Here is a 23205-nt window from a genome sequence, read left to right as displayed (position 1 = left end):
CAGCATCAGACAATTTTATTTGTAAGAAGTTTAGGTCAAACTCTTCGCCATATCTGGATGTTGCTTTGTATGTAGTATAAATATATTCAGATGTGACTGGCTTAGGAGATTCAGACAGATGTGGTGCAGCAAAGTCTGGCATGGTGCCTCCCATGTAAGAGCTCAGCATTTATGAAAATCTGTATGCCTAAAAAAGCTAAGTAAGACTCCACAAGCACTCATTTAAAGCTCTTCATAAGAGTTCAGCTCATTTGGAAGAAAATGAAAATAACATTTTCAAAAGATCAGCTGGGAAGTGAGTTAACTCCTAATTTCCCACATGTGGCCGGCCATCTTAGTATCTTGCAGGAAAAACAATGTGGAATCTTGTGATACCTTAAAGACCAACATTATTTATTAATAATAATTGTTAATCTTTAATGTGCTACAATACTATTTTTTAATTCCTTCCTAAGCAAAATGAAATGAGGAATAAGAGGGTATATACTTCGTAAGTGTGGCAAAAATGTTCTTTTATGGCACATGGTCACCCATTAAGCACCTGCTATGAGTAATGTAATAAAATAATTTATGTGGTTTCTAAAAGTCTTATAGGTAGGTTTTCATGAACAGGGAAAACTGATTCTAGTACAGACGTATCACTAAATCCTTATCAACTATCAATCTTTTTCTGATCCTGGCCATGTTTGGTTGGGACTGTGGCCAAAGACTTTAAGATTTATGTAGCAACACAACATTTTTGTTGGAGAAAATAGTCCAAGCAACAGGGACTTCCAGCATATCTATAAATGTTGAATACTAGGAGAATAGAGGCGGTCTTTTCATTTGTTCTAAACCCAATACATTAATCCAACATTTACGGGGTGTGTTTAATATAAGCTTTGTATTTGCATCCCCCAAAACTACTAGAGATGGTGTTTTTGCCACAAGCCATAACAAAAAGCAAGCCTCCCATGCAAAACAGGACCTGCAAAGTTTATCTGACCTGGCTAAACAAGCTGAAAACCCATATCATGCAATGGTACCTGTATTGGCCCCAGGAGTGTAACCAAGTCACCTGTAGTGTTAGAGGGGCCTAGTGATCCATAATGCTTACTTAAGTTCATTATTAGTGCAATTCCCTTGTTAGTAAGCCTCTGAGCATGTGAGATGAGTCAAAAGGCCGATAGTGGCCTCAGCACATTCCATACTAATGGGTGACAGTGTTATCAAGCACTCTGCCTGGGAAGTGAAGCTTGTTTACCTTAAAGCTACAAGTGGCTGTGCTGGAAAACAAGCACTGTGAGTCTATGCTGGGAATGAATGCTAGATGGCACTTGCTGTTGTCATGCTGCCTGATTGCTATCACGTATGGTATAAAACGCATTGTACCCCATGGCTCTGTGTTCAGAGAAGCTGTCTGATCCAACCATTGGGTACACCTGTGTGCTGTAAGTTACTCAATAAAGTACTCCTTGTAAGTAAACCTAGGTCTAATTTATCACTATCTTGGCACCTCTAAATTAAGAGTTCGAAGCCAACGGCTGGGGCAATGCAGTACCTAACAGCCTCTGGATGGCAGGACCTGACTGTGACTCTTCCACACCAGCTGCATCACTCTAGCCAGACCACCTGGATTTGACCAGCCCTGTGTGATATGGACAACCTTGAACCGAATTTGCACGGGTCATGGTAGATGTGCAGATGCCCTTTATAAATGGGGCAAAACAACATCATCAAATTGTGATTGTGGAGCTGAAAAACAAACTATCCAACATATAGTGACAGAGTGTCAAAACCGAGCCTACAATGGAGACTTTGCTGATTTCCTGGCTGTGACAACTGAAATAAAAAACTGTATCTGTAACCCAGACATACGTTTGTAATATTCCTGTATATATTTTATATTTTACATTTCATATTTATTATGCTCTATGTTTTTATTGTACTGTGATGTAAATGTGCCAAACAATAAATAAATAACTCTAGCCAGGTCCTGTCAACCATTCCTTTCATTCCACTTTATCCAGAATCTATACCATGACCAAATTCTATTTTTTCCCCTCTCAAGTTACTATGTAGCTGAGGGAGATTAACAAGCAGGGTATGAAAAGGAGTCAGATATGTGTTCAATGTGACTTGGCTACAGTGACGCAATTCACTATTCCAGCCTTCCCCAACATGGTGCCCTACAAATATTTTGGACCGACTCCCAGCATTCCTGACCATTGGCCATGCCAGCAGAGGCTGATGAGAGTCGAAGTCCAAAACATCTGGAGGGCACCCAGGTTGGAGAAGGATGCACTATTCTATTATATGATGCTGCAGTACTACAAAATTGAGGTGGTGAACCATAGCCTCTACTATGGATGCAATAGGAATACAGATTCCAAATAGGTTTTATTCTACTCCAGTAACTGGGGTTGAGAAGAACGTCACACGTCTTACTTTTATGAACAAGCCACCCCTACTAGGTATTTCATAAATAAATCCTTGGAGGGAGCAATCCTACGTCCCGTAGACAGTGTCTTGGAGACACATGATATTTCAGATTCCTGGATCTGATGGTGGAGACAGTGCTCCAACCTCAGGGCCAGGAAACTGAGCTTCCTACCCCCACCCCCCTTGCAGCTGGTACAGAGAGAACCGTATTGGCTGCTTCTACACACTCGCAAATGCAAGCTTGTGAAGGGGTTAAAGGGAGCATGTCAGTGGGCGGGGAGAGGAGGAGACTGACCATGACTCCCAGCCATCTCCAGCCTCCTTCTCTCCCCTTTCTTGAAGCCTCCACTAGATGGGCCGAAAGTGCTCATCTAGCTAAAATGCAGAGCGGGAGCATGATGCACCTCCCACTCTGCATTGGATATATGTAAGACTCCAAGTCTGGAGGCTTACGAATACCCAGGGAGGATCTGATAGGATTGCACCCTAAACTTTTGAAAAGAACAAACAAAACACTCTATAAATTTCCCTCATCAAGCATTCTCTACAATATTCCAGAATTCAATATACCATGAATATAGCATGAATGTACATAATTACCATAATGTACTCAGAACTTTGAATAAAGAAGAAACTTGTACAAAACCATGTTTCTGTGAAGTCAGGAATTCTGAAACATTTATGTTGTCACAGAGAAGATGTTAAAGATAAGGTGGATATCTTCCTTCAGAGTTTTCAAATATTTTGAAAACATTTCTAATGATATATCAAGTACATTTTATTTATTTATTTATTTATTTACTTACAATATTTGTATACCACTCCATATCTAAAACAGATTTTGGCGCAGTAAACATAAAAGGTAAAATAGTAAAACGATAAAAAGATTAAAACACCATATTAAAATTATGCTTTTTGAAAACAGAATACCAATAAAACTGACTGGTCAGTTAAGGAATGCCTCCTGGAACAGTGCTATTTTCAGGAGGCGCCGGAAGCAACACCGTGTTGGTGCCTAACTGACCTCCACGGACAGGGAGTTCCAAAGAAAGAAGGCCACCACACTGAAGGCTCTTTTCCTAGTGGACTCCAATCCAGCCATAGGTCCATGTGGAACCACCAGGAGCATGACCTTTGATGACCTCAGTGACTGGGCAGGTTGGTAAGGGAGAAGGCACTCTCTTTTGGAAAATATTAAACTAGACAGTTATTGAAATGAGCATTGTCAACTTAATAGTAGTGGCCATGATTTTATACAACTATGTACAGGATTAGTGGAGGAGCATTTGGAAATAGATGCAAACTTTAAAAAACACACACAATGAACTCTACTTTTTATTGCATCTTAATGTTAGTACAAGCATAACAATGGTGAACTGAGATGTAAAAAAAGCCATAGTTTTCCAAGGGTTCTTATATTCAGATGTAATTTCTATTTTCAGACATGTTAACCCACCTGAGGCTCCTGGATCGTGGACGCATTTGAGTGGTCCTACATCTATTATCACTGGCAATGCTTTCAGTGGCACAAAAATGTTTTGACAAAAAATGTAGTTCATCTGGTGTTGGTTGGTATGGTAACTGGTGTAACTTCTCTTGTGAAGAACAGGATGACTACAATAAACATGTGGAATATTAATTTGTACCATAGCCCTGAAGCCATTTGAAACATTTGCATGGATTGTACACAAAATAACTTACTTATCCCTAAAGCTTTCAGAACATAGTAAACAGAAACGTAACTTTGGATTTTTTTAAACTAATAACATTATACAAACAGACACAGTCCTGTACTTCTGAAGAACCTTTCATTTATATTCCCTCACCCCTCGCACTTAAAATATTCTCTCCTATCTCTTGCTTGGAAGTGCTTCAATACACCTTTAAAGATAAACCAGTGCATAAATGGGGTTCATCAAGGCTTATCTGTGTAGGGAAGTTACAGAACTAATTCTCTGAACCATGGCTATGCCATACATGTTAAAACGACAAACAGTTTTGTGGAACCTTAACAACTAACAAATTTATTCTGGCATAAGCTTTGGTGGACAACTAACAAATTTATTCTGGCATAGTAGCTGGGGAAAGAAGGGAAGCGAAAAGCAAGGGAGAAAGGGGAAGATATATCCAACTGAATGCAGAGTTCCAGAGAATAGCAAGGAGAGACGAGAAGGCCTTCTTAAATGAACAATGCAAAGAAATCGAGGAAAACAATAGAATGGGAAAGACTAGGGATCTCTTCAAGAAAATCGGAGATCTCAAGGGAACGTTTTGTGCAAAGACAGGCATGATAAAGGACAAAGAAGGCAGGGACCTAACAGAAGCAGATGAGATTAAGAAGAGGTGGAAAGAATACACAGAAGCACTATACAGGAAAGATCTGAATGTCCCTGATAGCCATGATAGTGAGGTCATTGAACTTGAGCCGGACATTCTAGAGAGTGAAGTCAAGTGGGCCTTAGGAAGCATTACTAACAACAAAGCTAGCAGAGATGACAGTATTCCAGCTGAGCTGTTTAAAATCCTAAAAGATGATGCTGTTAAAGTGCTGCACTCAATATGCCAACACATTTGGAACACTCAGCAGTGGCCACAAGACTGGAAAAGGTCAGTTTACATTGCAATTCCAAAGAAGGGCAATGCCAAAGCGTGTTCAAACTGCCATACAATTGCACTCATTTCACATGCCAGCAAGGTTATGCTCAAAAACCTACAAGCTAGGCTTCAGCAGTACGTGAATTGAGAACTACCGGAAGTACAAGTGGGGTTTCGAAGATGCAGAGGAACTAGAGATCAAATCGCCAACATTCGCTGGATCATGGAGAAAGCAAGAGAATTCCAGAAAAACATCTGTTTCTGCTTCATTGACTATGCTAAAACCTTTGATTGTGTGGATCACAACAAACTGTGGCAAATTCTTAAAGAGATGGGAGTACCAGACCACCTTACCGGTGTCCTGAGAAACCTGTCCGAGGGTCAAGAAGCAACAGTAAGAACCAGACATGGAACAACTGATTGGTTCAAAATTGGGAAAGGAGTACGACAAGGCTGCATATTGTCGCCCTGCTTATTTAACTTATATGCAGAGTACATCATGAGAAACGCCGGGTTGGATGAATCACAGGTCGGAATTAAGATTGCTGGGAGAATTATCAACAACCTCAGATACGCAGACGATACCATCCGAATGGCAGAAAGCAAAGAGGATCTAAAGAGCCTCTTGCTGAGGGTGAAAGAGGAGAGTGCAAAAGCTGATTTGAAACTCCACATTCAAAAAACTAAGATCATGGCATCTGGCCCCATCACTCCCTGGCATATAGAAGGGGAAGAAATGGAAGCAGTGACAGATTGTATTTTCTTGGGCTCCAAGATCACTGCAGACGGTGACTGAAGCCATGAAATTAAAAGACGCTTGCTCCTTGGGAGGAAAGCTGTGGCAAACCTAGACAGCATAGTAAGAAGCAGAGACATCATCTTGCCGACAAAGGTCCGTCTAATCAAAGCTATGGTTTTCCCAGTAGTAATGTATGGCTGTGAGAGCTGGACTATAAGGAAGGCTGAGCGCCGAAGAATTGATGCCTTTGAACTTTGGTGCTGGAGAAGACTCTTACGAGTCCCCTGGACTGGAAGGAGGTCAAATCAGTCAATCCTAAAAGAAATCAACCCTAACTGCTCACTGGAAGGACAGATACTGAAGCTGAAGCTCAAATAGTTTGGCCACCTAATGCGAAGAGAAAACTCACTGGAAAAGACCCTGATGCTGGGAAAGACTGAAGGCAAAAGGAGAAGGGGATGGCAGAGGATGAGATGGCTAGACAGCATCACCGATGCAATGAATATAAACTTGAGCACACTCTGGGAGAGAGCGGAGGACAGGAAGGCCTGGCGTGCTATGGTCCATGGGGTCACGAAGAGTCGGACATGACTTAATGACTGAACAACAATAACAACAACTTTAAGGTGCCTTTAAGGTGACACAACACTTTTTGTTGTTTGCTACTACAGACTAACATGGCTATTTGGCTACCTTTCTGAAAATTCATACATGTTAGTTTTCTTACAAGGATATCACTTCAGTGTAGTAAGGATAATTCTCCATTTGTAAACTATTTTGTAACAAACACATATGTGTTTATTTTGCCACTGGAACACATGATCAGAAGCTACAATTCATTTCCCACCAGCACGTTACACCAGATGCAGCAATAATACATCTTTTTAGAGAAATGCCTAGCAGAATTTTCTGTATTAACCTCCAAACACATAGAATTATAGAACAGTAGGGTTGGAAGGGGCCTACAAGACCATCGAGTCCAACCCCCTGCTCAATGCAGGAATCTAAATCAAAGCATCCCTGACAGATGGCTGTCCAGCTTCATCTTAAATGCCTCCAGTGTGGGAGAGCCCACTATCTCCCCAGGTAATTGGCTCCATTGCCATATTGCTCTAACAGTCAGGAAGTTTTTCCTGATGTTCAGCTGGATTCTGGCTTCCTGTAACTTGAGCCCATTATTCCACGTCCTGCACTCTGGGATGATCAAGAAGAGATCCTGGCCATGTTGAATCAACTGCTTGCAATTCAAATTCACAAAGCAAATACCTTCGTAAATCCTGAAGACCAGACCAGAACATATAACCATAGAATCATAGAATAGTAAGGCTGGAAGGTGCGTGTAAGACCATCTAGTCCAACCCCCTGCTCAATGCAGGAATCCAAGTCAGAGCATCCCTGACAGATGGCTGTCCAGCCTCATCTTGAATGCCACCAGTTGCTTACTTGAAAATTACCTGTGACTATGGGCAGTATCAATATAGCTGCTGTGCCTCCACGAGTTCTGTTTTGTCTGGGGACTTACAATTAGTGCAACACAAACTAGCATTTCCAAAAGCAATCGCAGAAACTAGAGAAAATACTATTTTCTGGAACAGGAGAGGTCAGTGGAACTCCCTTCTGTGAGCTCTAGTGACCTGCCCCATTTCAGAAATGAGTATTTCTGCACTTACCAGTTGACTTACTACTAGCTTCCCCTTGCGGTGGGTCCCACTAGCGTGTGGGCAGTAATGGATACTGTTCTTATATAGAACATTATCCAGCACTGCCCATGTTAATAAATATTACCCTCTTGTTTTAAAAAAACAACAAATATGAAAAAGCCATCAACAAAAGACAGGTTGCCAATTAATTTTACTTAACGTATCCTTGCATACATTCTATTTAATTTAAATAGATTGTGCTGACAGTTTCAGATTGATCAGTTATTGATCAGTTATAACACAAAGTGCAGATTGTGCTGATGTCTCACCACAGTAAAGTCAAGAGTAAAACAAAGACTTAATTACAAAATAACATAATAATGAATAAAAGCACAATTAAAAACACAACAATGAAGGAAATAACAGTGCCCAATCCAATAAAACCCCTTTCAGCAGCATACCTGTTTACATACTAATGGCCTGCCAGAAATTTTTTTAAAAGTCCTGCTGGAGGAAGGAGATCAGAGAGGGAGCCAGCCTTTCTGTGTGCTGCAGTCCTTCAACAACTGAATGATGGACAGAATGTGATTTATATTTACTTCTAGTTTTTTGGCCTACGCTGGAGTCCAAAGAGCAAGAAATAAATATCACATTCTTTAAAATATCTTAAATTTTTAAGATTAATATTTAAAACACATATAATAAAGCAGGGTTTTACCTATTAGCATTCTACTTCATAACTGTTCAGGCATCCAAACCTATCTTACAGTGAAGGTGATGAGCTCCACAAAAACATCAGGGCAGTATCCAATGCAACACTACCACTAATATAAATTATGTCGCGCTAGTATAAACAACCTTTAGTGAAATGCCAATAGCACTTGCTGGCACAATGGGTTTTCAGGGAAATCCATCATGTCAGCAAGCGCTATTGGTGTTGTGCTAGAAGTAGTTTATGCTAAGCGTAACATAATTTACATCAGTGGTAGTGTTGCATTGGATACAGCCCGTATGCTACTTTGGGGAAAGTAGGCCTCAAATTCTGTCACAGGGAAAAAGAGCTGTTAACATCATGGCTACTGCTACACTAATTCTTGGCCAAGAAACATTTCAGTGTGAAAAGGGCTTTAGGGTCATACAAAGTATCCTCCAACTCCTCCCCTCCCCTCCACACATACCTTCTGCCCTGAGAACTTGGACAACATAGAAATACTTCTTTTAAAATGTCATGATGCTACACAGGCAATCAGATTTGGCTATACACTACTGTGAGGAAGGAAAATGGAAGAAGCATTGTTCACACTAAAGGGAAGGGAGGAACATCTCCCATTGTTGCCAAGCTAAAGAGGTGATGCGCCTTGTCCTCCAGAGCTACAAGGGCAGGCAATGAAATCAGCCTTACAGCACAGTATGGGAAAACAGGGAGCATCACCTATTTGCCTCAGCAATATTGAGATGCATTGCCTTCCCCCTGCCTCGTTGGTGTAATTCCAGCCTGTAAGTATAACTGGAACAGAGGAAGGGATGTAACTTAGAGCTATACCATATATACTTTGCACACAAAAGGTCCCAGGTTCAATCCCTGGCATCTCTAGGCAGGGCAGGGAATTATTCCTGTCACAAATCCTCAAAAGATGCTGCCAGTCAGTGTAGACAATGCTAGCTAGATGGACCAATGGTCTGATTCAGCATAAGGCCTATTTTCCACCTAGCACAAGGCAAGCGGTTTGCTGCTGCCTCTTGCTTAGACACATTTGTGGCAAAAGCCTAGGCTGCGTGGCCTCAGGAAGTAGCCATTGCGAGTAGCTACTTCTAGGTTGCACATTGACAACTGTGGACCTCTGCATGTAAACTGGTATTGTACACATTCTATGCACTTCTCAGCAAGAGAGAAGGGCGGGTATAAGGACAAATTGTGACAGATTACTGGAAAAAGAGAGAGAAAACCCAGAAACTGTCATTTGCTGTTTTAAGCATGACATACAGTATATTAAAAATTTATGTGTTAAACATCTTAGTTGTGGTTGCAACACACTATGTGCCCACTGAAGGACGGATAATAACAAAAATACAAATTGATTAGAAATAAAGCTCTAGTTGTATATTGTTGAGGAGGGAGGTCAGTGCGAGTTCTCTACGATGCAGGGGAGGTTGCCACAGCAATTACTTATTAACTGAAGAAGTGTCTATTCACGTTTTCAAGCACAGTTTTAAGAAGCACTGCAGTTGGATTTTTCATCCAAATTCAGCACAGAGAATCCACAAAATTAATTATGAGAAGTGATGGGAGAACTTGTTGCCAAATAAACTAAATGCTAAATGTTTTGACAAGTAGAGTAGATGGTAAAATTGCTAGTACTGAGAAACAAATGCTAAAATAATTTAAATGACTATTCTGTTGGGGCAGGGGTAGAAACTGCACTGCAAGTTGAACAATGTACAACTGTAATGCAGTGTAAAACTGTATATTGCAAAGTACAACTGTAAAATGGTACCAGTTTTTATGCAGTATAACTAATCTATTTATTAATTTTCTTTGAAAAAAGGAAAAATAAGGGAAAATTAACACGCATGCTGTAATTAATTCATACCAAATATGTCACTTGCCTAGATGCCTCTGAATGACTGGTACCTCATTTGTGTGATAAAAAGTGTATATGCAATATCTATTTCAAAACAAGGCAAGGAAGCTGGCAGATGATAGCAAGAATGGTCCTGTTTATATATGGGATGATGGGAAGAACTGGCCATAATGAGACCATTAGAAGATTTGCAATAAGAATTTGTTTTGTTAACAACAGCTATAGAAAATGAAATGTTATTGGACATAGTGATGATTTATTTTCTCCAGCGGAATTTAAATAAGCAATCTGACTCAAAGCCCTGTAGAAGCTTTGGGGTGTAAACTGAGTTATTGTATAAGCAAAGGCTCCCCTATTCACTTCAAGATTAGGACGAGTTCTCCATATACATCTCCATTAAATATGCAGAGCCTCCCCACAATCCCACAAAAGGCTATTTATGGTGCTGGGAGTTCTCAGATACAAATAGCTCAGCACCACAAATCCATCCACAGTTACGAATTGCTGAGCTTGGCACCTAGTAGGTTGTCAACACAGAATCCATTGGCTTCTCTAGTGTTTCCAACTCTGCTGCACAGAAAGTAATGTAGCCATCCTGGATATTTGGCTTTATTTTTCTGCAGGGGTGCAACTGTTAGCTGGAAATCCTATCAAAGTATACTATGAGAATAAGGGTTGTGTCTTCCACACACGGATGTTAGTAGCTTCTAAAGCACTAATCCACTGCGGCAATACAGAGTCACAGTCTGTACTACCATCACATCTCAGGGTGTGCTCACATCCTAGTAGAGAGAACTGTCTACACAGATGATCCCTGCATCCCCAGTCAACCAGACGTATGCAGTCTAAACTTCACTACCTGTTCACTGTTCAAACCTCTGCAGACAGACAGTTTATTCTTAACCTGTAAATGTTGGTATAAGTCCACATTTTTCTTAAAATTCCTACAAGGGCCAAATCTGGCAATACATTACAAGCAGAAGTAATTTATTTATATACAATCACTTACTGAAACAGTTGAGCTGGGAGTGTTTGTACCATAGCCAGAGGAGGGGAGAGATGCCAGTGACCAACGTCGTCCATCAGTCCTGTTAGGAATTTGAGTTTAGCCACATGAGACAACTGCAACATTATTATTGAAAAACTATTAGAACAGAGTTTTTAGAATGACATGGCATTTCATGAGCAAATGCAAACTCTTAAGCAAGCATTACACAAGGCACTTTAAGAACATGGGAAATAATCTATGAATGGATATTATATAATGAGCAGGAAGAGGGTGGAAGGAGAGAATGATGCATAACCATGACTCTACTAAATGTAACATATATGTATGATGGTATCTGTCAAGAAATCCATTTTTTCCTGAAGTCTAACTGCCTGTAGAAAGTCCCTTTCATGAAGAGGGACCTGCATGCATTAATTAAACCACTTGCGTGGGTTATTTCATGATCTAGTCTCCAGGCCTTCAAGGTCGAAGACTAATTCTGGCCAAAATTAAACTGACTGATTTCAGCTGGGCTGCAGTTAGAGTTTTCCACTCCCCGCTGCCTTCCTGGAAGCCAAGGAAGTTATCCAGCCTGACAGTTATTGGCTCCCAGTCAAAGCCCTGGGGCAGGGGTATAAAGCCAGGAGGGCTACTTTTACTATTTGGTCTTCATTTTTGTTTGTTGAAGAGCTTCGGCTATTGGGCGGTATAGAAATGAAATAAATAATAATAATAATAATAATAATAATAATAATAATAATTTTCATTCTGATTTTCAGTCTTCCTCTGTCTGTGCTAACTGGCTTTCAGCCCCTGTCCTATAGGAAGACCCTTACTTAGCTAAAGTATAGGATAAGATCATATATTATTTTGTTACTTTTTCCTGCAGCATAGTTCCAAAGAGTTTCTCTGATTTTCTCTGATATTTGTACCCTGTTTCCCCTTTTTCCCCCTTCTGTACTGTAAATAATTTTCACATCTATTTCAAAGTTTGTCTGCTTTATTCCACTTAAGCCTCAGTACTAAATTCAGAACATTCTGTTTGGTCTTGCTAGTGTTTAGAGTTTTAGGTTTGGGGCTTGAAATAGAGGGTACTGGCCTAAATCCTTATTTCTGTGTCCCAAGTGTGTCCTGAAAGGGCTCACGAGTCCCCTGGCTCAGGCTGAGGTGGATGTAAGGGGTGGTGGCAGTCTACCACCCTTACCACCTCCCTGCCTACACTGAAGGGAGTTAGGAGATGGGCAAACCCCTACCCTCCCACTCCCTTCACTGTATCTAAAATGCATCAAAAGTTATATTAGTCTGACTTACAAAACAACATTTTCATAACATTATATTCTGGTAGAAGGAAACTTTTATAATGTAGGACAATTTCAAGCTCTGCTACAAGTAGCCACCATTCAGACATAGGAGTGCCAACTCAAATTCCGATCCCTGGACAGGGCCTAAATACTCTGTTCATCTAACATAGGGGTCCACAACATGGTGCCTGCATGCACTATGGCACCTGAGGGGGTCCTCCAATGGTGCCCACAAAGGGTCCCCAATGTGGTGGCTGCGGGCACCTGCAAAACTTCTTTAAATTTTTTTTTAAAATCCCTTTTTAAATATATGTACATAGAATTGTATACAGTCAGGGCCAGAAATATTGGAATAAAGATAACAGTTTTGGAAGTTGGCCTCTGTACACCACCACATTGAAGTTGAAAGGAAACACATCCAGATGGGAGCGAAGTCAGGACTTTCAGCTGTAAGGGGTTTGACAAAAGTGGGGCACTAACCATTCGGGAAGGGCAGCCAGTGGCATACACACACACACACATCATTGGTGGCTCATAAGTAATGGAACAAACCAACATCATTTCAAACTTAAGGATCGCCTTTAATACCTGGATGAAAATCCTTTGCAGTCAATGACTGCCTGAAGTCTGGAACCCATGGACATGACCAAATGCGGAGTTTCCTCCCTCAAGATGCTTTGCCAGGTCTTCACTGCAGCTGCCTTCAGCTGCTGCTTGTTTGTGGGTCTTTCGGCCTTCAGTCTTGTCTTCAGTAAGTGAAAAGCATGCTCTACTGGGTTGAGATCAGGTGACTGACTTGGCCATTGAAGAACATCCCACTTCTTTGCCTGGAGAAACTCATGGGTAGCTTTTGCTGTGTTTGGGGTGATTATCCATCTGCAATATGAAGCGGCATCCTATCAGTTCAGCAGCATTCAGCTGAATCTGAGCAGAAAGTATAGCCCTATACACTTCAGAATTCATCCTGCTGCTTTTATCAGCAGTCAGGTCATCAATAAACACCAGTGACCCGGCTCCATTGGCAGCCATACATGCCCATGCCATAACACTGCCTCCACCATGTTTGACAGATGATGTGGTATGCTTTGGATCATGAGCTGTTCCTTTCCTTCTCCATACTCTTCTCTTCCCATCATTCTGCTACAAGTTAATCTTGGTTTCATCAGTCCGAACAATCTTATTCCAGAACTGGGCAGGCTTTTTTAGGTGTTTGCTGGCAAAGGCTAATCTGGCCTGTCTGTTCTTGAGTGTTGCCAGTGGTTTGCACCTTGTTGTGAAGCCTCTGTATTTACATTCGTAAAGCCTTCTCTTGACTGTGGATGTTGATAATGACATGCCTACCTCCTCAAGAGCATTCTTGACCTGGCTAGATGTTGTGAAAGGGTTCCTATTCACCATGAGCAGCATTCTGCGGTCATCCACTTTAGTTGTCTTCCGTGGTCTGCCAGGCGTTTTGCTGTTGCTGAGCTTGTCAGTTAATTCCTTCTTTTTCAGGATGTTCCAAGCTGTTGTGCTGGCCACTCCCAATGCTTTTGCTATCTCTCCGATGGGTTTATTTTGTTTCCTCAGCCTAATGGTGGCCTCCTTCACTGGCAGGGACACCTCTTTGGATCTCATGTTGGGAGTTCCAGTGAACAGCTACCAAATGCAAATGTAACATTCAGAACCACCTCCAGGCCTTTGTCAGGAGCGCCCTAGCAGCCTCTTTCAGTCTACTCCAACAGCCAACTCAAGACACAGACAAAAGGATTCTTTTCAAGGCTTTAAGCCTTTTACAACTTAATGACTCTTTCAGATGCTAATCACCAGCGACTAAGCAATGAACAGCAGAGTAGCCTATGCTCTGGGTTAGGCAGTTGGCCCCCGTTTGAAGGAGAATCACTTGCAGACCCTGAACTTATGGGCTAAGGAGAGTTCCTCCCTCTTTCCCTTGGGTCCACGGGACGCGACCGTTGCTTGTGTGCCAAACGGGCGCTATGCCTCCTTTCCGCACCTCCATCGCTTGTCGCTCCCTGCATCTGGGTCAAGTGTCTAGCAAGCCCCTCTCCCGCACTCTCTCACTGCCAGGGTCACTATCTATCTCAAGAATGCTGGCAGGAGGAAAGCAGGAGGAATCTCTGCCAGCTGCTTTGCCTGTGAGGGATGAGCGGGATCCTCTCCCACAGATTGCTGTTCCTCCTCAGAATCAGAACTGCTCTGGGGTTCTATCGGCTCAGTTTCCACCCTGACATCATCCCTGCTCCCATGAGGCCCCCCCTCATGCCCCTCCCCTGGGGCCCCAGGTTTGTGGGGGTACAGCTGGTGGAAGTGCTTCAGCAGCAACGGAGCATGCACATTTTCCACGGGTTCCCAGGATTGCTCATCTGGCCCATACCCCTTCCAGTCCACTAGATATTGCAGGAGGCCGCGAGAAAGGCGGGAGTCCAGAATCTCCGTGACCTCAAACTCCTCCTCCCCCTCCACCAGCACTGGCGGTGGGGGGGAGCTGACCGAGCGATTAGGGTCGCTAGAAACCAGGGGGGACAGCAAGGACCGATGAAAAACAGGATGGATCTTCATGGAGGGGGGGGAGAGCCAGGCGAAAAGCAACAGGGTTAATCTGGGCCATAATCTGGAAAGGCCCTGTGCGGCAAGGTGCGAGCTTCCTTGTGGGCGAGTGAGAGGGGAGGTATTGGGTGGACAACCAAACCCAGTCCCCCAGTTGGAGAGACGGACCCGGCTGACGACGCCGGTCTGCAGAGGCCTTGTAGGCTGTCTTGGCTTGCTCAAGGGAGTCCTGTAAGAGGTGGTGTACCACTCGCAACTCCTCTAAAAAGTCATGGGCTGCCGGCACCGAAGAGGGAGCTAGGGTGGATGGGAAAGCCTTGGGGTGGTAACCAAAATTGGCAAAAAATTGAGTTTGGCGGGTGGAAGCATGGCAGCCAGTGTTATAAGCAAATTCTGCGAGAGGCAGCAAGGAAAACCAGTCTTCTTGCTGGTAATTGACATAACAGTGCAAATATTGCTCCAGAATCGCATTGGTGCGCTCAGTCTGACCGTCCGTCTGTGGATGGTGGGCGGAGGAAAGACAGAGCGTCACATGGAGAAGCCCAAGTAGCTCCCTCCAGAAATGGGCAGTGAATTGGCCCCCCCTATCCAAAATGACACCCTCGGGCCATCCGAGGTGCCGGAAAATATGCACCAAAAAAAGCTCTGCTGTCTCCCTGGCTGTGGGCAACCCAGAGCAGGGGATGAAATGGGCCATCTTAGAAAACAAGTCCACCACCACCAGAATGGTGGTCTTACCATGTGAGGGAGGCAAGTCAGTGATGATGTCAAGGGAGAGCAGTTTCCAAGTCCCGAGGGGGTAGTTGTCAGGGTGGAAACTGAGCCCAGAGAGCCTCAGAGCAGTTTGGATTCTGAGGAGGATCAGCTATCCATGGGAGAGGGGCCAGCTCATCCCTCACAGGCTCAGCACCTGGCAGAGATTCCTCCTGCCAGCATTCCAGAGACAGATAGCGACCCAGGTAGTGAGGGAATGCGGGAGGGAGGCTTCTTAGATGCTCAACGCAGACACAAAGAGCAACGAGAGATGGAGGGCACGGAAAGGAGGCATAGAGCCCGTTTGGCAGGCAAGCAATGGCTGCCTCCCATGGACCCAAGGGAAAGAGGGAGGATCTCTTCCTAGCCCATAAGTTCTGGGTCTTCAAGTGACTCTCTTTCAAACAGAGATCAACTGACTACTTGAAGCTTAGGCTACCCTGCTGTTCCTTGCTTTAGTCGCTGGTGATTAGCATCTGAAAGAGTCATTAAGTTGTAGAAGGATTAAAGCTTTGAAAAGAAATCCTTTCGCCTGTGTCTTGAGTTGGCTATTAGAATCTACTGGGAGAGGCTGCCAGAGCGCTCCTGACAGTAGGCAGGGGGTGAAGTAAGCCTGTGGGCTTGCCTGAGGGGGCTTTCGCCTGCTGGCAGGTTGGGCAGGAGGCGACATAGGTCTTGACGTCCCGACACACATGAAGCCACCAAAAATCCCGCGTCACTCCGTGCAGGGTCTTGGCGACGCCAAAATGCCCAACGGTGGGGGAGTCATGGCACTGATGGAGAACCTTCTCGCGGAGGGGTCTACAAGGCACATAAACCTGGCCCAAATGGTAAAGCAGGCCACCTCACAAAGAGAAGGGGGTAGAGTGGGGGGGGCAGAGGCTAGGCCCAATTCCTCCACTGTTGTGTGGACAAAAGCATCCTGAGCCTGTGCAGAGTGAAGGAGCTCTTCCCAAGAGTGAGGTACTGCAGCTGCCACCAGGCTCTGGGAGGGAAGAATCGGGGGGGGGGATTTCCCTCACCCCCTGGCTGGAGGTCCAGCTTACGAGAAAGAGCATCTGCTTGTAGGTTGTCGGAGGCCTTCACATGGCAAATCTTAAGGTGGAACCAGGGGAAAAAAAGCGACCACCTAATCTGCCTCTGGTTTAAGGCACGGGCTGTCTGAAGATGTTCCAGGTTGCGATGGTCGGTTCTAACTTCGACTGGGTGCAGTGCCCCCTCCAGCAGATGACACCAGGTCTCCAAAGCGGACTTGATAGCCAAGAGTTCCTTCTCCCAGATGGTATAATTCCTCTCAGACATGTTCAGCTTCCTGGAGTGGTAGGCACAGGGTTGCAACCCGCCACCCGCCAGATCTGGCTGAAAAAGCACCGCCCCCATTGCAAAGTCAGAGGCATCAGTTTGCACTACAAAAGGCTTCCTTGGGTTGGGATGTAACAGGATTGGCTCAGAACTAAAAAAGCTTCTTAAGTTCCTCGAAAGCCTGTTGGGCAGATGCCGTTCAATGAAAAGGAGATTTCCTGCCCTTAAGGAGGTCCGTGAGAGGAGATGTCAGCCGAGCAAAGCTGGGCAGGAAATTTCTGTAAAACTTAGCAAACCCCAGAAAATGTTGCAAGTCCTTTTTGGTGGATGGAGCCTGCCAGGAGAGGACAGGCTGGACCTTTGCAGGATCCATCCTGATACCATCAGCTGAGATAATGTCGCTGAGATAGTCCAAAGAAGTTAGGTCAAATGCACATTTCTCCAGCTTGGCATACAAATGGTGCTCGCGGAGGTGCTGGAAGATGGCGGAGACATGGTGCTGATAGGCATGGGGGTCCTCAGAAAATGTAAGTAAATCAACAAGATACACAATGAGGAAAGTGTCCAAATAGTCCCGGAAGATGGCATTCATAAAACACGAAAACGTGGGGGGGGGGCCGCAGGCGAGCCCAAATGGCATCACTAGGTATTCATACGCTCCGTACCGGGTGCCAGGTCTTCCACTCATCCCCCTCCCAGATACAAATCAGATTGTAAGTGCCACGCATGTCCAACTTTGTGAAAATCTTGGCTCGCCCCAGGCGATCCAGCATCTAGGGTATGAGGGGGAGGGGGTACCTGTCGGGGATCGGGACCAAATTCAGCACTCTGTAATCGTGCACCAGGCGAAGTTCTCCCGATTCCTTGGTCACAAAGATGGGAGGGGCACAGGCGGGGGAGGAGGAGGGGCGAATGAAGCCACGTCTGAGGTTTGTGTCCAAAAACTCCCGCACAGCTCAAAGTTCTGGCTCCGACATCGAATACAGCAGGCCAGCGGGGATGGTCACCCCAGGAATAAGGTTAATGGCACAGTCAAAAGGGCGGTGGGGGGGGGGGAGCTGGTCAGCCTCCTTCTTCTCGAAAACATCCCAAAAAGCCGCAAACTTCTCTGGGAGGATCACGGTAGCTGAAGAACTGCCAGAAGCAGATGAGGAGGGGGAGGAAAAGGTTAAGGCCTGGACTGGGAGTGGCGCCTCGTTCGGGAGGCAATGCTCCTGGAAGTAGGGAGACGCAAATTCCACTTGCTGAAGCCCCCAAGAAATCTGAGGATTATGCTTAGAGAGCCAGGAAACACCCAGCACGATTGGGTACTGGGGAACCTTGGCCAAGTGAAACTGTATCTGCTCAACGTGAGACTGGGCACGCAGAGTGAGTGGAACTGTAATGCGAGTCACTGTGCCCGAAGAAAGAGGACACCCATTGATAGTCTCCACTGCCAAGGGAGCAGGAAGGGGCAGGGTAGGAATCTTGTGGAAGAGAGCAAACGTTTCATCCATGAAACTGGTCATAGCCCCAGAGTCCACTAAAGCTAGGGCCTCCACTCCACCCCACTGGGAGGAACAGAGATGAACATGCAATAGTAGATGGGAGGATGGGGGGGTTGCGGAAGGCACCCACCTGGTGTGGAACCGACCCCTACACTGGAGACCCCCAACAGGCTTGGGGGGCAGCCTAGTCAGGCCTGGGGACGAGGAGGAGGAGGAGGAAGGAGAGGGGGAGGCAGTGGGGCTGTGGATCTAGCATGGCAGGTTTTGGCGAAATGTCCCAGCTTTCCACACTGAAAACATCAGCGCTCCACACACCGCCGCTCTAGTTCCTCCGGCGGCAGCAGGGCTTGGGTAGCTCCCAGCTGCATCGGGGTCTCCTCCGCCCCCACCGCAGGGGCGGGGGTGAGGGAGGGGGCAGGAAACGTGTATGGGAGTAGGGAAATCTTGGCCCCCGGTGCCCCGCCAGGTCTGCCAGGGCCCCTCCAACCGACTATCTATCTGGAGGCAGGTCTGGATGAGGTCCTCCAAAGTAGGCGGGCTAGGCGTGTGCGCCAACTCATCCAAGATCTCGTCGTTCAAACCGTCCAAAAACTGAGCCACCAGCGCGGCATCATTCCACTGTAAATCCTGCATCAGCAAGTGAAAAGTTGTCGCGTAGCTGGAAACTGAGTCCTTGCCCTGCCTGAGGTGGCGAATCTCCAGAGAAGCTGTCTGCGTGCGCAGGGGGTCACCAAAAAAATGGGCCATCGCTGTCATGAAACCTTGATAGTCCCCGAGCAGGGGGTCATTAGCGAGAAGAAGTCCTGAAGCCCATTTAGCTGCCACGCCTGAAAGTAGGTTAATGATGAAGCCCACACGAACCTGTTCTGTTAGGAAATCCTCAGGTCATAGGCACATGTACAGCTCCAATTGGGCCCGGAAAATCTGAAAAAGTTCTTCCTCACCAGAAAACTTCTCTGGCAAAGCCACCGAGAACTTGTAGCAGGGGGGAATCGGAGGTGGTGGGGGTTGAACCGCAGCTTGCAGATTCTGTACAGCAGTCATCAGTTGAGCCACTTGATCACAGACAGCCTGGTTCTTTTGCGCCAGAGCTTGCACCGCAAGATCCCTGGCAACCTCCATCAGCAGTAGGAGAAGAGAGAGAGAAGAGGAACGGGGAACAAGCTGTCAGGAGCGCCCTAGCGGCCTCTTTCAGTCTACTCCAATAGCCAACTCAAGACACAGACAAAAGGATTATTTTCAAGGCTTTAATCCTTTTACAACTTAATGACTCTTTCAGATGCTAAATACCAGCGACTAAGCAATGAACAGCAGAGTAGCCTATGCTCCGGGTTAGGCAGTTGGTCCCCATTTGAAGGAGAATCACTTGCAGTCCCTGAACGTATGGGCTAGGGAGAGTTCCTCCTTCTTTCCCTTAGGTCCATGGGATGCGACCGTTGCTTGCGCGCCAAACGGGCGCCACACCTCCTTTCCGCGCCCTCCATCGCTCGTCACTCCCTGCGTCTGCGTCGAGCAAGCCCCCCTCCCACACTCTCTCACTGCCAGGGTCACTATCTATCTCAGGAATGCTGGCAGGAGGAATCTCTGCCAGCTGCTGTGCCTGTGAGGGATGAGCGGGCTCCTCTCCCACGGATTGCTCTTCCTCCTCAGAATCAGAACTGCTCTGGGGTTCTATGGGCTCAGTTTCCACCCTGACAGCCTTTTCTCTGCTTGATTGGTCATGGGGTACCCAGGAAATAGGCCACACCTGGCCATGCAGCTTCTTGTCAGCCATTGGTTCCATTACTTATGAGCCACCAACGATGGGTGTGTGTGTGTGCCACCGGCTGTCCTTCCCGAATGGTTAGTGCCCCACTTTTGTCAAACACCTTGAATTACAGCTGAAAGTCCTGACTTCGCTCCCATCTGGGTGTGTTTCCTTTCAACTTCAATGTGGTGGTGTACAGAGGCCAACTGCCAAAACAGTTACCCTTGTTCCAATATTTCTGGCCCTGACTGTATATCCATAGAATACATATGAAAAGCCTATATTTGAAAATACCACTCTTTAGCAATTATACATAGCCTTGCTATTTCTCCCCACCCAATCCCTTTCCTTGCTAGTTCTCTCCCTGTCCTGCCCCTAGCCTTCTTTTTTCTCTCTCTCTCTTCCTATCCCCTAGCCTTGCTCTTTCCCTCCCACTCACTTCTTTATCATGCAGTTTCTTTCAACTCCCAACCTGTAGCTCTGCTATTTCTCTCCCTCATCTCTTTATGTCACTGTGTTTATTCCCCCTCCTAGCATCTGGCCTTGCCCTTTCACATACCTCTAACCCTTTGCCATGCTATTTCCCTTTCCCTCCCGGCCTCTTGCCTCACTATTTCTCCCTGACTCCCTGCACCTCTTTTGACTAGCCAAGCCACCAACAGCAGCCACTGTGTGACTAGCCATATCCTCCATGGGAGCCATTTTGTAATGGTGCCCACAGCAGCTTCTCAAATTCCCAAATGTGCCCACCAGAACTAAAAGATTGGGGACCCTAACCTAGTATGTATAGCTATTGCCTAATTCCCTGCCATCAAGCAATATCATCAACACATCATATCAGACTCCCACAGATTACAACTTATTCTGACTACAACTGTACCACAGACAAAAGTGGAAATTAACCAGCATGCAAAGCAGAAAACTGGGCGAAACCAGACTACTGAGTCAAGTCACAAACAGGCATTTTATGGGTAATTAAGCGTTATGTTGGAAACACACACTCATCTAGGCACTTCCTGGGAAGGCTGTGTTGACATCACTTTCCATGTGCAGGCTGGCTGCAGTGGGGGACAGACCTTGAATAGGCCGGTTTGTGGACAGTGAATCCACGGCATGGCACAGCTGAAGGGGCCAGGCTGAGGATGATATGCTGTCAGCCCCTGCCAGCTATCTCCAGGCCTGAAGCCATAGTGATACTTCCTCTTCACAACCACTCATTAATGTCAGGGGAGGGCACAAGCAAGAAAGCGAGACAACACAGTGGTGTAGGCAACTTCTTCTCACTGCTGCCTCCAGTATCCCAGTGCCAGACAGGAAACATTTTAAATGCTGTCACCCACACAAAAAAAACTGCTTCCATAAAGTCTAGCCTCCCACTAGCTGGCATATACAAATTAAGAAATATTTTTGAAACAGAATTACAGGGAAAGGGGGGTGGGCACTTGCAACAGAAAAAACCCAGCTTCTTTCCCCTTCCCCCTTCAGCAACAGTGTTCACAAAGGAAAACAGAGCTCATTTGTTTCTAGTCAGTTGGCAATCCTAGTCAGACTATAGGAAATTTACAATCAAACAAATCACAAAAATGGAGTAATAAAATTTCATGACAATTACCTCTCATTTCGATGCCCATGACTGCAGTGTAATTGTACCAAATATGTTTTAAAAAAGCACAAGTGGAACAAGAACTGTATAAATACAAGTATACAACAATTTGCATAAACTGCTTAAAAATATATGGTGACTTAATTCACGTGGCACTTCACAGAGAATCTAATTTCCACTTTTAAAACTTATGAAGTACGAAGAAATACATAACTGAATGATGCAACTTTTTAATTTTGCTCCACTTGTTCAAAGTCTGTATTTGTACATAGGTCAAAGTGAAAGAGCATGCTACATATTTAATATTTATACAATCATCCTGTTAGTAAAGTTTTTTAATAATGCTGTGACATAGTGGTGCCAGACAGACTGAGGTGACTGGTCCAATCCTAATGTTCTCCCACGAAGAAACAGGGATAGATCTTGTCATGATTTCAGAGAAGACTGGAGGAGCAATGTGAGCAGGAACAAGCAGATGTGTCTGCACTAGGCAAGCTCTGCCATCAATTCAGTAATAGGATGCCCTGAGCCTTTGCTCATTCGGATTTTGTTGCCTTCTAAAGATTTCAGCAGAGAACAGCTGTGTTGGATAGATGGTCTAATCTTTCCCCTACACATTGCCATACCAAGATTTTTGCTCTGCCTACCCTCCCACTTAAAGTCCCACAGAGCAAACATGCTCTATGGTTCGAGTACTAAATGTCATTTCTCTTGGCATGTATTCCAGTCAGCATCCTTACTATATGCACAGCAGTCTGCTACAGTGATGGCAATTTCACTCACATTGTGGAAGGGTAATGAGGTGGGAGTGGATGGCACTCTTCTGACAGAGTGGCAGTCTGCCATTTATAGAATATTCATTAGGCAGTGAAAACAAAGTAGTGACGAATACACATTTTGCTAAGAGCCACTCCAAAACCATTTCTAAAGCACAGGGAATTTCATCACTGAAAATTAGATCTTCAGAAAATAATAATTCTTAGAGGAAATCTTCTATGAGGTCAGATATATCAAGTTAGATATTTAAACCACATCTCCTACACACAATGGCAGCGATGAGATTTTTGAGCTGCACAGTTTGTTACCAAAATACATGGGCTAAGTTGCATATATAAAGCGAACTCCACCTGTGCACATTTCTGTTTTCTTTTATGGGCAAAAGCTATGGGCAAGGGAAAACCTAGTACATACAGTGGAATGTTTCATTCAAGAGGAAAGAAGGGATAACCCCTGCACTCAGGTCTTGGGATTCTGGTCATGGTGATACTTACAACTGAGAAAATCAATGCAATTAGGAGAGCAATCCTATGGCCCCTAGACAAGCAGCTGCGACCTCATAAGGGAAGTTGGAGAATGAGAAAAGGGGGCATTGAGGTGGGAGGGGAAAGGAGAAGCTGAGTTGTGCAGTATTCTATGGCTTCTTCAGTCTCTTCCCATCCTCTGAAAGGTAAGTCAGCAGATAGGCTCAGAGGCCTGTCAAGCAGCTTTTGTGTAGTTTTA

General features: G+C 45.1%; 1 protein-coding gene across 1 annotated transcript in view; it reads right to left on the bottom strand.

The window, feature by feature from the left end:
- Window positions 1-23205, bottom strand: part of MAST4 (microtubule associated serine/threonine kinase family member 4) — a 373102-nt gene that overhangs the window by 70182 nt on the left and 279715 nt on the right. The window contains exons 7-9 of the mRNA XM_084833380.1: window positions 21715-21735; window positions 10987-11065; window positions 3878-4035 (exon numbers count right to left, since the gene is read on the bottom strand). Coding sequence (XP_084689506.1) covers window positions 3878-4035; window positions 10987-11065; window positions 21715-21735 — 258 coding nt within the window. The remainder of the gene's footprint in view (window positions 1-3877; window positions 4036-10986; window positions 11066-21714; window positions 21736-23205) is intronic.

The sequence above is a fragment of the Heloderma suspectum genome, chromosome 2 (assembly GCF_057233095.1).
Source record: "Heloderma suspectum isolate Gila_16-S chromosome 2, 16-S_ref, whole genome shotgun sequence".
NCBI lineage: Eukaryota > Metazoa > Chordata > Lepidosauria > Squamata > Helodermatidae > Heloderma > Heloderma suspectum.
Note: the sequence above shows the minus strand (reverse complement) of the source record. Positions and strands in the feature narration are given on the sequence as shown.